The sequence below is a fragment of the Cryptomeria japonica genome, chromosome 9 (genome assembly GCF_030272615.1).
Source record: "Cryptomeria japonica chromosome 9, Sugi_1.0, whole genome shotgun sequence".
NCBI classification, from domain to species: Eukaryota; Viridiplantae; Streptophyta; class Pinopsida; order Cupressales; family Cupressaceae; genus Cryptomeria; species Cryptomeria japonica.
Window position 1 is genome coordinate 22,829,480 of NC_081413.1, and position 15,922 is coordinate 22,845,401.

The 15,922-nt window shown below is 36.7% G+C and overlaps 1 protein-coding gene across 1 annotated transcript in view; it reads right to left on the minus strand.

Annotated features, from left to right (window-relative positions):
- Positions 1-1,910: 1,910 nt before the first annotated feature.
- The window catches only part of LOC131858250 (uncharacterized), a 37,904-nt gene continuing 23,892 nt past the window's right edge, over positions 1,911-15,922 (minus strand). Inside the window, exons 2-8 of the mRNA XM_059211432.1 lie at positions 4,459-4,509; positions 4,041-4,301; positions 3,533-3,867; positions 2,746-3,307; positions 2,435-2,662; positions 2,177-2,278; positions 1,911-2,027 (exon numbers count right to left, since the gene is read on the minus strand). Coding sequence (XP_059067415.1) covers positions 1,911-2,027; positions 2,177-2,278; positions 2,435-2,662; positions 2,746-3,307; positions 3,533-3,867; positions 4,041-4,301; positions 4,459-4,509 — 1,656 coding nt within the window. The remainder of the gene's footprint in view (positions 2,028-2,176; positions 2,279-2,434; positions 2,663-2,745; positions 3,308-3,532; positions 3,868-4,040; positions 4,302-4,458; positions 4,510-15,922) is intronic.

The window sequence follows — 15,922 nt, forward strand, 5'->3', positions numbered from 1 at the left end:
ATAGAAAATATCAATCACACTTGAGCATATAAATAAAAAATTATGTACAAGTCAATTTCATCAAAATATTTAAGGTTTTTGTGAATTGTACCTCTAAATTTATGTAATTTAAGTGCATAAATGATGTATTTAATAAATGATTGCAAATGTGAAGTAATTAAATGCATACTAATCAGATATGAAAATGAGAATTAGAATTAATGCAAGAACTAGGTCACAATCATAAAAAAATATAATGGAAATAGGATCCAAAATTGTATGCATGCAAACTATGAACTAGACCTACTTACAAATATGTTTACATTTAAGAAAAGGAGTGAGTTTACTTGGTTCAATCACAAATATTATTGAAAGGGACTAAGTACAAGTTGAATTCAAGTCTTTTTGTTTGAGTTAAAAATAAACTATAGAAATATGTGAGTTAAATGCAAGATCTAGCACTAAAGGTGTAAAAATGAAACAAATTGACATGAACATGTAAGGTGTAAAATTGACACAAATTGACATGAACAAGTAGCTTTAGATTTCCTTAGAATTTTAGATGCAAGAAACAAGTTAACTAGATAATTAGGTTAAATATACCTTTTGTATTTCTTTTGAGTTCTATCTTTAGATTCTAGGGTTAACAATAAACTAAATCTTCAATTATATATTTCAAAAAACATATGGCACTATATTTATATGTCAAATCTATTTTCTTAATTTTATAAAAGTTGTAGAGGAGCTAATGTACACATTCATATGCCTTTGTGTTAGGGCCAATTAGGATATGGACAATTTCATGTCATTTAATCAACGAATGAAATTTTAGATTTTCTAAATCATTACAGTACCTTGTTGTATATTGTTGAGCACCTAGGGCATTAGAAGATAGAAAATTTGAAACAAAAACTGTACCCATATGCTAAGTCACATGTCATATCATAGTTGACTAGGAAATATGAAAAAGTAAAATTTTACCTATATAGTTGCATGCTTTAGCTTGACAATCTACATTGTCATTCAAATCACTGTTAATTATCTACATTGTCATTCAAATCATGATTCAATTGTGCAAATTATTACCATCATATGTGTCATCTAAAATATGTGTTTTGCATATAGCACACATCTATTTGCATTTTAATTTACCAGTTCCATTAGATACATCACTATCCTTGCCTCATTAGATTGTCATTATAAATGCAACATATATCCATCATACAAAACCATTAACCATCATCATAAACATATATCATTACCATATGAAATCATAATAAAAAGCTATAAATGATCATCAAATCTATACAGAATCACAAAAAAAAAATCATAAATAATGTGCAAATCATATAGGTCATCCACCACTACTCATTAAATTTTGAATTGTATAAATCTAATTACTCTTATTTACAGTTTGATATCTTGTTGTTCGTTAATTTGTCATGGTAAACAGTTACTGCATAATAAAGAATATTATTAACACTGAATTATCTCTCCAGCATACATTTTTATGTACATATTACAAGCTCACAGCTCACAGAATAAAATTTAATTATGATATTTTATAGCTTTGAATTCATATTCATTAAGAGTGTTTAACAAAAGCTAGAAATAAAATGATTAGATTTTCAAAAAGTTGGCAGAATAAGTGGTTGTTCATACTATTGTGCCAAAGATAAACATCTGCTTTCCTTTTGTTCAATACTAATCAGTTGCACTTTTGTTTGCAAACATTACTCTTTGTAACAGAGATTTTAACAGATATGTTAAAATCTGCCTTAGAAGTTTTATTATCATTGCATTCATTGATCTTTGCATGCAATTTGTTCTTCCTGTCATTGCATTCATTCAACTTATGTTCCAGCATATATTTTTCATCTGTTAAATGGTTGCACAATTCATCATGCTCCTGACTCATTATCCTATTTTCATCAACCAGACAAGCCAAATTTTACATTTAATTCTCTGATCCTTTCATCGCATTCTTTAAGTTTTTTCTGCAAGCTTCTCTTTTCTTCTCTCAGTACAGTGCACTTTTTTTCATGATTCTGGCACAAAAGTATTTTCTTAATAAGCTCAATTTGCAATTCTTTCTTGTTATAATGAAACCCTTTCAACTTTTCTTGCAAGTGTTTTTTCTCATCTCTTAGATTAATCTTGTTGCATTGAGCTCTGCAACTCTTCTTTTCACCTCTACCTTACAAGCATCAAACAGAAATCCATCTTCAATAATTTTATTTTGTAATTCCTTATTTATATCATTAAACTCTTTCAACTTGTTTGCCAATTCCTCATATCTCTGCTCCAACACTTTTCATTCATTAACTGAAAAATCAATCTTATCTTGTAGCTTTACAATTTCACCTTGCATATCTGTCTTACAAGCATCCCATGAGGATCTGTCTTCATTCATCTTTCCTTGTAATTCCTCAATCATATCGTTGCATTGCTACACCCTTTTTTCAAACTCGTTGTTTTCTTGTCTTGATTGAGACCACAATTTTTCATGTTTCTGGCTCAACATTATTGCTTCCTTAACGTCATTCTCTGATTTTGCAACTTTGTTTTCTAATTCTCCCTTACAAATCTCCCACAAGCACCCATCTTCAGCCATTTTTTCCTTCAATTCTTTAGCCTCATTAACTGATTCTTTCAGCTTATTTTCCAATTCGATCTTTTCTTTCTTTACTTATTTCTGGCACAAAATTCTTGATTCATTAAGCTCATTTTGTAGCTCTGCAATTGCTTCTTCTAAATTGGCCTTACAAGTATTCCAAAAAGAGGATTTTCAGTCATTTTTAAATGCAATTCTTTATTCTTATACTCGTACCCTTTCAACTTTTCTTCCAAGTGTTCTTTTTCATGTCCTAGATGAATGTAATATTCATCATGTTTCAGTCTTGTTTCATTGAGCTCATTTTGCAGCCCTGCAACTGTGCCTTCCAACTCTGCCTTAGATGATTCCCACAAGCACCTATGTTCAGTCATTTTTGCCTTCAATTCCTTAGTTTCATCATCGAACTCTTTCGACTTTTCTTCCAAATGTTTCTTTTCATCTGTTAGTTGAATGCAGAATTCTTCATGCTTCAGTCTTGTTTCATTGAGCTCATTTTGCAGCCCTACAACTGTGCCTTCTAACTCTGCCTTAGACAAATTCCACAAGCAACGGTCTTCAATAAGTTTTTCCTTCAATTTTTTAGACTCATCATTGGACTCTTTTAACTTATTTCCCAGCTCAATATTTTCTTGTCTTAATTCTGTGCTCAAATTTTCATGTTTCTGCCATAAGTTTCTTGTTTCATTGAGCTCATCTTGTAACTGTGCAACTCTACCTTACAAGAATCAAAATAGAATCCATCTTCAGTTATTCTATTTTGTAATTTCTTATTTATATCAGTAAACTCTTTCAACTTGTTTTCCAAATCATTTTTTTCTTTTCTTAACTTCGTGCACAATTATTCATGTCCTTGGCTAAATACTTTGTCATACAAGAATTCCACATCTCCTTATCTTCGGTCATCTTTGCATTCAATTTCTTAGAACCATCAATTACTTTTTCCAAATCTTTTTTTCCATTTTAATTTTTTCTTTCATTAACTCAGTGCACAATTCTTCATGTTTCTTGCTCAATTTTCTTGCTTCATCAATCTCATTTTGCTGCTCTGTAATTTTTCCTTCTAAACTCACCCTACTAGAATCCCAAAATTTCTGATCCTCGACCATCTTTACTTTCAATTTCTTAGCCCCTTCATTGCATTTTCTCAACTCGTTTTTATCATTTCTATGTTTGGCGCACAATTCTTCATGTTTCTTATTCAACACGTTTTTCTCATTAACTGCAGAATCAAGCTTATTTTTTAGCTTTACAATTTCTGTGTGCATATCTGCCTTACAAGCATCCCACAAGCATCTATCTTCATTTATATTTCCTTGTAGTTCCTCAATCCTATGGTTGCATTCCTTCACCTTATTTTCAACTCAATTTTTTCCTGTCCTAATTGAGAGCATAGATTTTCATGACTCTCACACAATATTCTTGTTTGATTGAGCTCATTTTTCACCATCTGTAATCTCTGAATCTCGTCATTGCATTCTTTCAACTTATTTTCCAGCTCATATTTTTCTTGTGCCAATTCAGTACATAATATTTCATGATTCTCACTCAATATACTTGTTTGATTAAGCTCATTTTTCAAATATTGTAATTCTTTAATCTCTTCATTGCATTCTTTGAACTTATTTTCCAGCTCTTTCAACTTATTTTCTAGCTCATTCTTTTCTTGTGTCAATTGAGTACATAATTTTTCATGACTCTCACTCATCTATTTTTCAACTCATCACTTTTACAAGTAATTCCAAGAATCCCACTGACTTTTGTCTTTATTAATTTTTACAAGTAATTCCTTAGAAGCAGCATCACTCAATTGCAACGTATTTTTCAACAAGTAAAGTTTGATTCAATCTCTTCAAATTCTTCACCTCATCACCTCTATCATCACTTGCATTTACTTTTGTTGGTGTTTTTTGACCCTGCAAATATATCATGCCATTATGGACTTATTATTACATTCCATGCTATTCTATACATTTCTTTCATTAGTTAAGGTTCAGCTTTTTCCTTTATTTACGTTTCCTCTTGTCATTTTGCGATCCATTCATAAGAGTATTCCATTCCCATTTACATATAAAAACCTACGTCTTTCAAACATTTGATAGCATTCTAGAATAGGCATGCCATTTCCATCAGGAGAACCCTAACCCCAATACATATCAATATTTATGCATTTTAGAAGATGAAGATTAATAATTATGTTTTTACACATTCAGACTCATGAACAGTAAAATTTTACTGACATTGATTCAATTTTATTTTGTTATATAAAGATGTTTCAACCTCGAAAAATTTATAATAGAAATGGTATTCGAAATACATACCCAAATAGAACTTCTGCTGTTTAGCAAATTATTTTACAGAAATTAGATCTTCAAAGGTTGGCACAATAATAATAAGTCTGCAACTGCAGATTTGGGGAGGACGGTTGCATCGTTTCGGAAAATTTTAATCCTTAACGAATGGTTTGAATATGGGAATATTTTTAATTTTGACTAAAATTTTGAATAATTAAAAAATTTAATATATATTTTGATATAAATATTATGAGAAATTTGTTGAGACTCTTTCTAAAATTATATATAATGATTCCATTAATTTATTATGTCTTTTAATTAATTTCTTATAATATTTAAAATGTGTCATATATAATATTTCTATGTTGAAAGGGAATTCTTAGGATTTTAAAGTAGAGATAGGGAAATTTTCATACGTGGCTCTTTTTTTTATTTGTTTTTAGGTTCATTTTTGACTTAGTTTATCTTCTATAAACTAATTAATATAAAAGTGGTATATTTTTACATGTAAAAACAGCTAATATATAAGTGGTATACTTTTAAATTCAAAAGTTGATCATTAGACATAATGCATAATTATTTGTCATGCATTTGATTATTATTCAAAAGTTGTTAAATTGGACTCCTGAGGAGTATGATTGAGGAGAACATGACCCTCACATAGAAAGCTCCTTAAATGTGTTTGCCATTGTATGCGGGGAAAGTGGGTCGATAGAATTCAATATGTGAAAATATTCCAAAAGACTTGTCCACACACACACACAGGACTTCTTGGTGCAAGCTATGGAGTAATGAAGTATCACTCAGCTTTCCAAGGTGGGTCCCATGGTTCTCTATCTTACAATGTCCCTCAAACCAATGTTTTTGCTCTCAGATCACTGAGCAAAATGGTTTAGGGATGGCAAATATAAGAACGAGGGATGCTTTGATAGATTTTAGAATGAAATGCATCTTAATCTATGCATGATCTTAGAAATGCAATAAACTAGATGATCAGATGACAAGGTTAGTATTAGTACTATCCTAACATGATATATTTAGTCTATGATTGAGCTAAATGATAAAGAAAGTATTCTAAACATGCATATTTAGACTAATTCCTATTCTAAAAAGAGGCTAAATGATGAGTATAAAAATGATATATGAAAGCTTGAATGTATTTGAGCATAAGTGTGATACTACAAATTTGGAGGATATCCCAAAATAGAGGAATGTGAGCTCTATTTATAGCAAAAATAGGGCAATGGATGGTTATGATTGAAAGAGTTGATCAAGGGTTGAGTTTGAAAGTTGGGGATCCATGTTTGCAATTTGCACCAATGAAATGGTGACAAGTGTCAACATAGGGTTGGGTTGAGAGAAGGGGTTGGAGGCATTAAATGCCTGAGAAGACCTTATGGTTATCTAGAGATAAGGGTTAAGCTTAAGTTAGGCTTATCCACTGGATTAAGAGTTAATCCAAGGATAAACCCATGTGCAAATGATTAAGAGATAATTATGGTCAAAGCATCAAAGGCTTGATGAGACCCTTGGCTTGGATGAAGGTTGGGTTAAAAGAAATTCTTTAACCATGTAAGAGGGTTTGAGTTAACCATTAATGGTTATTGAAGACTTTGGGGAATTAAGTGGTTGAAGACTTGAAGCCTTTAATGGTTATCAGAGACTTTGAGGATTTGAGAAGTGATTTCTCTTTGCTTAGGGATGTGACAAAGTTTAGAAGATGGGTTAGGCTAATTAGAGGCGATTAGAAGAGTCTAGAAGGGATTAGAAAGGGGTTTTGGAAGGCAAGTGGGAGATGTAGGAAAATGCAAGTGGATGGAGGGATAATAGGATTTAATTGAAATAAAATTAATTTAATTCAATTTGGTTTCAATTTGGGGAGATTAAATAAATTAGATTTATTCAATTTAGGATAACTATTTAATTAAATTTGAATTTAATTAAAAGTGAATAGGGGGGGATTTAATTGAATAAAATGATTTATTCACTAAATGGGTATAGTGAATTTAATTTAAATAAATTGAGTAATTTATTTAATTAAATAGAGGAATGTGGATAATTTAATAAAATTGGATTTAATTAAATAGAGAAATGAACATAAAATATTCATTTAGGAATATGGTCATTTTTATACGTCTACATTTGCCCCTCTTTGAAGTGACGTGTGTGCACATGTTATTTCAAAGCAAATGATGCATTATAGTAATTTATGATCAAATGCCATTTATGTGTTGCTCTTTTGATTTGCAAGTCGTGCCCCAGATTTGATTTGATGTGTGATGCCCCCTCGGGAGATGAATCAATATTTTAAAAAATTTTGATTTAATTTGATGAGTTGTGTGTGGTGTGTAGGATTTCGTCGATGTAAAATGTGTGTAAATTGATTCATCTCCCGATAATGTACAGCATGTAGGGTATAGGGGAGACCGTGACCATGTCCGTTTGGCTAACCCTAACTTCATTTTCCCTCCTATAAAAGGGGAAAAGTGGTTTAATTAGATTCATTTGTTCATTGTTGACATTGGAGAAAGAGAATTTGGTCTGTAGAGAAAATGCCTATTCAGTATTCCAGACACCGTTTCGAGCACGTTCGGAGGTACCGGAGACTTGCAGCGTATGGACCACCAGTAAGTCAACATTTTTGACTCTCTTTTGATTTTTGATTTGGTCATTTTTAGTCGTTTTTTGATTTTTAAAACTTGGTTTTAGCATTTTAGCGCGTCAAAGCCATAGATTAGCGCATACGAAGTTTTAAGTAGCCCATCAAGTCGATTATTAGGGTCCCGTCCGAAATAAATAGGGTAGCGCATAGGAAATATAGGTTAGCACATAGACGTAGAATAGTGCATGGCGATAGTCGAGTAGCGCGTCAGGTTAGCAGGTTAGCGCGTAGGGTAGGCCTAGCGCATAGGGGTCACAGGGGTTCGCATGGGTAAGGGGGTGTAGCGCATAGGGTTAACCTAGCGCATAGGGTCAAACAAGTAGCACCCAGGAGGTATAGATTAGTGCATGGGTAGGGTTTAGCGTATAGGGTAGTTTAGGTGGCACATGGGGGGAAAGATTTAGCGCATAGAGTCAGTCTAGCACATTGGGTGAATAGATTAGAGCGTAGGAAAAATAGCTTAGCGTGTGGGAGAATTTTAGCGCAGCGGGAGTCTCTTTTAGTGCATCAGGAAAAATTTTGCAAGATGAGGTGGTTTGTAAATTTGTTGTGTCGTGCTATCATGATTTTATGGATTTGTCCAATATGAGTGTCGATATTACTTGTTTTGATTTGCGATATTTCAAGTTATGTATAGATATCAATGTGGTGTTTTGATCAAAATATGATTTATTTGCGTACCCTGTTTCAAGTTCAATGTGTGAAGCCTAATTTGTGTTACAAGCTGTATGGGTTGGAAACTTGAGTTGTGTTACAAGTTGATATGGGTGGGAAACTTGAGTTGTTTTACAAGTTTATGTGATTGTGGAGACTTGAATTGTGTTACAAGTTTTGATATGGGTTTTGAGAACTTGAGTTATTTTACAAGTTGATATGAAATGATAGGATTTTGAACTTGATGTAGATGAGCAAATTGTTTCATGTTGTTGATGTGAGTTTGATTTTGATATCATTGTGTTGATGTGGAAACTGATATTGGATTTGTTGTTCTTGTTGACAAGAGCGATTGGGTGTGGTTCAGTCGTGAGAGAGATTTCTGAAACCGTGGTCATTGATACCGCGGTTGACCCAGGCTGATCTGGATATAATCGAGAGATGTGGGTTGACCTCCCTATTAGATATGCCTCGGTTCACTATGAACTGGGGGCTACTGACAGCATTGGCAGAGAGGTGGCATAGCGACACGAACACCTTTCATTTTGCTACTGGAGAGATGACAGTCACACTAGAGGACTGTTACAGGATCCTGCGGATTCTCGTAGTAGGTGCACTACTACCGTATGAGCAGTCGAAGGAGGGTGGTATAGAGGCTCTTCGTCATACTTTCCATGATGAGATGGTCTGCGGTTATGAGATCCTATGGCAGGAGTTCTTAGACCTAGATTACGCACCCTTTCCATCTGTACTAGCAGGGTTTATTGGTGGATTCCTTTGTCCTGATCGTAGGTTAAAGGGATTCTCTATGGGATGGGGGCTGGTATTAGAGGAGATGGTCACACAGGGCCGGAGGTTTTCATGGGGATCAGCTATGCTGGCCCATCTGTACAGGGGCTTACATGAGGTGGTATACCTTGGTTACCGTAGTTTGTCAACTAGCGTGGCACTGTTACAAGTATGGTGCTGGGAGCACATTCCAGCGGCGAGGCCACTAGCAGACAGAGACAGGCCTGTTGGAGCGGCATATGCCTATGGATACAGGGGTCTAGTTGTCCAGCGCAAGCTGGGCAAACTAGAGCATTGGATGAGAGTACTCGATGATATTGATACGGTCACATGGCGACCGTATACAAGATGCGAGGTGTGGGCGGAGGACAGGATGGAGATGCCCTTTGTTTTTATGACCAGATACCCGATCGGGAGGACCCCGTTTGTTATAGAGAGGTTTGTGGTGACCCGAGTTTTGAGACAGTTTGGTCGCCAGCAGGGCATTCTGCAAGGAGCTTGCCTATATGCACGGTGGAGGCACGATGTAGCCGATTGGGGCCCGACCATTGTTAGCGTAGTGGCGGTGGAGGAGTTTGTCGAGTTGGTAGGGCAAATATGGGATTATGCCCCGGAGATTCTGGATGCGGGCATGACCAATGAGTTTGCCAGATTGTTTGCTGTGTGGGTGGTGGCCAGGATATCAGATCCGGAGGAGATGCGGCCAGCCTTTGATTATGATGATGAGGAGGGAGAGGGAGATGATGATGATGATGGAGAGGATGGAAGAGGAGGATGAGGGAGAGCAGTCAGAGGGAGATGGGGAGACAGAGGGAGGAGAGGAGATAGGGGTGTGGAGAGAGCGATGAGACAGGGGGTGATAGACAGGGGGAGAGGTGGATTGGCTATTGGAGCTGGTGGAGAGGGGAGAGTGGGGGAGGTGTTAGCTGTAGTGGGGGGCACTGATGAGGCGAGGCGACCAGCGCAGAGGAGGAGGACAAATGTGCTCCCACCCCCAGCACCAAGGACAGGCAGAGTGGGAGGGGTTGCCCCTGTACAAGTACCGCTACGGGTTTGGGTCCCTACACATGTTGAGGATGCACAGATCCGGACCCTACAGGTGACCGTATAGCAGCTGTAGGCACAAGTTTTGACATATCAGCGGCAGATTGCGCAGTTGACTACTGAGCAAGATACCGAGATAGAGCGGAGAGGGCGAGCGGAGGAGCTGGTATCTAGTATGCAGAGAGCAGCAGCGGGTGGCCCGATGAGAGACACCCTGAGAGAGCTAGCATTGAGAGCTCAGGAGGCAGAGTATTATCGGCGGCACTATGAGGCGGCGGTACCCAAGGATCGTCGAGTACAGAGCTTTGCACAGTCGAGATCCAGTTGATCTCGAGATACTGGGTCGTGATCTAAGAGCCGAGGTGTCATAGGGCCACCGAGACAGGACCCTCCTCGAGATCCAGGGGTGGGTACATCTAGAGCCAGACCATCTCCATCAGGGGATAGTCATACTTGAGAGACGGGGTCTCTGTTGTATTTTTTATCATTGTATTCTTTGTACTAGACAAAGTGATGATATATTTTGTACATTTTGATCATTTTGAGATATATATATATATATATATATATATGACACCATTTTCGTTGATCATGTGGTGTGTTTATATGGATGCATGTTATGTGGGTTATTTCTTCATGATGACGCAATGCTTTAAATGTATGTATGATGTAGGATGTATGCTTTTATATGCTGTGAGATGTATCTTGAAAATGAGATGCAACTAAAGGTAAAATGATATGCAAATATGTTAAAATGATATGTAATTAATTGTAAAATGATATGCAACTAATTGTAAAATGATATGCAACTATTTGTAAAATGATATGCAACTATGTTTTTGGTAGCATCTTCATTCTGTATTTGTCATCCGATATAGCCATATGTTGTTTGCTTTCTTTGTAGATATCATCATTGAGCATTGATTTTTTTTTAGGATATGTTGAAAATTTATACAAGTAGAATGGTATAGTTGAACCATAATGACCTGAGAAAAATTTACATGATGTTTGATTTTGCAAGATAGCACAAGCGTCAAGGTATAATTGAACCAGGACGACCTGAGTGCGTATTGCGTAAACAGACAAGATTAAATCATTTGTATGCGTGAAGTGGAACCAGGCCTTCAGTGATAGTCGATGTATCACGTCTCGAGGAAAATATTCACACAGTACAAGTGATCGCCTCCCAAACAGAAGACTAAGAAAATATTGGAAGTTCCTCATGATCTCTAGCTTTGAAGCATTTAGTGAGAAAAGGAAGAGAATCCAATAATTAAAAAGTTCAAAATGCAAAACTAGTCAAGATTTTTATGCGATAATGCAACATTTAGTACTTAAGAAAATCATCCATCCTTGGTATTTCTATGAATTGTTGTGTTTTGTTTTGCGATGAAGCGTAGTTTTCGGTTGTTGGATGTCATGCTTTTGAGTTTTTTAAATAGCTTTGATGTCTGGAATTTTTGCAATATTTAGAAGATTTTGAATGCCCTTAGCTGAGTGTGCCTCTTGATGTGATTATGTACAGTGATTTCCAAGCCATGGTGGATTTGTGGTAAGAGTATATATATGGATAACCCAGGATAGTGACTATGCTAAGTATGTCATGAATGGATATGCTAAGTGTTGGGCGATGGCCGATAGTGTTTGTACGGATAAAATGGTATGGAGATAGATAGAGGAGCCATTATTTCACAAGAGCACCTATTTACCAGGTTTTCACCATTTGTTTTTATTGTACTTTGTGTTTTTGCTTTTTCTGGATTTTTTGATTTTTTTTTTTTTTTTTTTTTGCTCGTTTTGGCTTTTTCTGTGCACTAGGCTTCTTAAGTGTAGTACTTTTTCAGATGAATGTTGTTAGTTGGTTCGTCAAGCACATCTCCTTCTGAAGTTGTTAGCTGATAGGCACCTAATCCATAGACTGATATGATAACATAGGGACCCAACCAGTTAGGTTCAAATTTCCCTTTCTTTTCTCGATCTTGCTAATTTCTTGGATTTTCTTTGAGGACTAGGTCACCAACTTTGAAGTTGCGGGGGATGACCTTGTGATTATAGCTCCTGCACATGCATTGTTGATATGTTTTGAGATGAGTATAAGCATGATGATGTCTTTCATCTAATAGTTCAAGTTCTTGCAGTTGGTTAACTCGATACTCTTCATCTGGGATTAAGCCTTTCAAAGAGACTCTGAGAGATGGGATTTCTACTTCCAGGGGTAAAATGGCTTCTGATCCATATACCAATGAGTATGGTGTTGCTCCTGTAGGTGTGCGGATGCTGGTTCTGTATGCCCAAAGTGCTGGATTGAGTTGTACGTGCCAATCTTTGCCGGCATCATTTCCTATTTTCTTAAGGATTTTCAAGATTGTCTTGTTGGATGCTTCTACTTGACCATTTCCCTATGGGTAGTATGGTGTAGAGAACCTATGTTGGATTTTAAATTTTTCACATAGTTCTTGGACATCTTGGTTTTTGAAAGGCCAACCATTATCTATGATGATTGAACTTGGAATACCATATCTACAGATCAGATAATTGAGGATAAAAGAGGCAATTTGTTTCCCAGTCACTGTGGTCGTGGGAACTGCTTCTATCCATTTGGTAAAGTACTCTGTTGCAGTTATAATTAACTTGTGTCCATTTGAAGATGAAGGATGAATTTTGCCAACTAAGTCTAGTCCCCACTGACAAAAGGGCCAGGATGTTGTAAATGGCTGCAGTTCCTGTGCTGGTGCATGTATTAGATTGCCATGGATCTGGCATTTAGGACATTTCTTGGCGAAGTGATATGAGTATTTCTCCATTGTAGGCTAGTAGTATCCCATCCATAGAAGCTCTTTAGCAAGAGTAGTACCACTTGAATGTGTGCCACAAATACCTTCGTCAAGCTCGTGTAAAGCAAAATCGGAATCATTACGATCAAGGCAACAAAGAAGAGTACCATCTAGACCTCAACGATACAAAGTATTAGTGGTAAGGGTGTAATGGGCAGCTTGTCAGATAAAGTTACGTTTTTGGTTACGGGATTGGTCAATTGGTAAGATATTGTGCTTGAGGTAGTCGTATATCGGTCCATATAACGGAGAATCTGAACCAGTCAAGGCATAGATAACCTGGGATTCAAAGTGGTCATAGGCTGGGGAGAACAATTGCTCTACCAGGAACTCGTAACGACTCTGTTGCTCTAGAATTTGTAGTAGTGAAGCGATAGTAGCCATTCCATCGGCTGCTTTGTTGTTTAACCTTGGTATTTGTTTGAAGGTGATGTGCACAAAATACTGTTTGAAGTCATCCACCATTCGCTTGTAGGGTAGTAGCTTGTCATCCTTTGTCTGATAGTTGTTGTTGATTTGATGGTTGACCAGTTGTGAGTCCCCATAGACTTTTAACTCTGTGATTTTCCATTCTATAGCCATTTTGATACCTATAACCAATGCCTCATATTCAGCCACATTATTTGTGCAGAGAAACATAAGCCTATATGATCTTGGTATAGTGTGTCCTTCAGGAGTGATGAACAGAATGCCAGCACCTGAACCATGTTGTGTATAGAATCCGTCAAAGTATAGGGTCCATTGTTTGGTAGAAAGAGCAAGAACGTCCCTGTCTGGAAATTCAATCTCCATGGTGTGTTTGCCTAGTAGCGGTGCTTCAGCCAGCTGATCTGCAATTGCTTGTCCTTTGATGGTTCATCTTTCTGTGTATTGGATGTCGAATTCACTGAGAATCATGACCCATTTAGCCAATCAGCCTGTAAGAGCTGCTTTACTAAGTAGATATTTGAGAGGATCAATTTTTGCGACTAGCTTAATGGTGTGTGCTAGCATATAATGTTGGAACTTCTAAGATGTGAAGACCACTATTAGGAAAGCCTTTTCAATGAATGTATAGTTGAGTTCATAGCCATTCAATGTCCTACTGATATAATATATGGCGCGTTCCTTTCCTTGTTGATCATCTTTTGCCAATAGTGCCCCTAGCGATATATCTGTTGTTGAGATATATAGGATAAGTGGCTCTCCTGTGACTGGTGGTACTGGAACTAGTGGATTCATCAGGTACTATTTGATTTGGTAAAAAGATTCCGCACACTTAGTCTCCCATCTGAATGGTACAATTTTGTGTAGTAAATGGTTAAATGGTAGACTTTTATCTGCTAGTTGAGTGATGAATCGCCTGATTGATTGAAGTCGTCCTTGTAGAGATCTGAGTTGACTGATATTCTATGGTGGTGGCATGTCCATAATGGCTTGTACCTTTGCTAGATCTACTTCAATACCTTTAGCTGAGACAATGTAGCCTAGTAACTTGCCTGATGTAACCCCGAAGACACACTTCTTAGGGTTGAGCCTAACTTGGAATTTCTCCAATCGATCAAAGATCTTTGTTAGGATGCTGAGATGTTCTACTCTGGTGAAGGATTTAGCTAGTAAATCATCCACATAGTCTTCCATAAACGTGTGCATCATGTCATGGAATATTGTTGTCATTGCTCTTTGATAAGTGGCCCCTGCATTCTTTAAGCCAAAAGGCATAACATTCCAATAGTACGTTCCTGAAGGACAAGTGAACGCGGTTTTATCTTGATCCTCTAGAGTGATTTTGATTTGATTATAGCCTGAGAAACCGTCCATTAGTGAGAGCATTGCATGGCCTGCTGTGAGATCTACAATTATGTCGATACTGGGCAGAGGAAAGTTGTCTTTTGGACAAGCTTTGTTGACGTCTCTGAAGTCAGTGCATATTCTGATACTACCATCTAGTTTTGATACTAGAACGATGTTGGAAATCCATTCTGCATAGTCAATGGGTCGGATGAATCCGACATCTAATAGTTTCTTTAGTTCAGTTTTGACCATGAGTGCCACCTGTGGATTCATCTTTCGTAACTTTTGCTTGACTGGTTTAACTCCTAAAGAGATGGACAAGTGATGCATGATTAAGTGTGGATCCACTCCAGGCATATCAGCATATGACCAAGCAAAGTCAATTTGTTGTTCTTTAAAGAAAATGATGAATGCTGATCTTTCTTCCTCTGTCAGAGATTCTGCAAGGTGTAGGTTTCTGACTGCTTCTGTGGTGCCAATGTTGATTGATTGAGTGGGCTCAATCAATATGGGTGATTTCTCATGAAAGTTCTCAGGAAGAGTGTCAAGTCTCCCATCGTTAGGTGCCTTAAAAAGGTTTTCATCCTCTGATGCATCCTTTATTTTTACTTTTTTGTGATCTAGAACTGTCATTGATTGGTTTTCAGCATTAGATCTTTTACTTGGTCCATTTTTGCGACTGAGAGACTTGGCACTCCTTGGTTTGCAGACATCGTTACTTTGTTCATTGGTAGAGCCTGTTTCCGGATTTATGGTACATAGGTAATGGATAATAGATTAATCATTTGGGAAAATTGGTATATCATGGATTTCAGGTTCATCCCAGTCAATGAGGTCAGGAAAGACAAGCGGTAAGGAATCGTTAGGTGGATCAAGTTCAGCTACTGTGAGTGTTAGGACAGAGTTTTCATCGTGATTGTTCTTGGTTTTAAAGAAGTCTAGGATTTCGTCGAGGTCTTCGATGGTATTATCTTCCACATAGACTTGTTCATAATGTTCCTGTTCGCTTTCCCCAGTGTCATAGATATTCTGCGGTCCAAATTCAAGAGGTTTATCTTCTACGTTATGTTCTTCTTGAGAAAGGGATACGGAAGCAGTATCATCAGGGATATCTGTAGTAGCATTGGAATAGGTACCCCATTCATATTCATTGGAATCAGTCTCAGAGGCATCATCCTAGATTCTATCAGTGTTGTAAATTGGGAAGTTGTATGGTGAAAACAAATCTTTGATGATAAATACCATTTTGATAGTTTTTGTTAATTCTGTGTCAAATCCG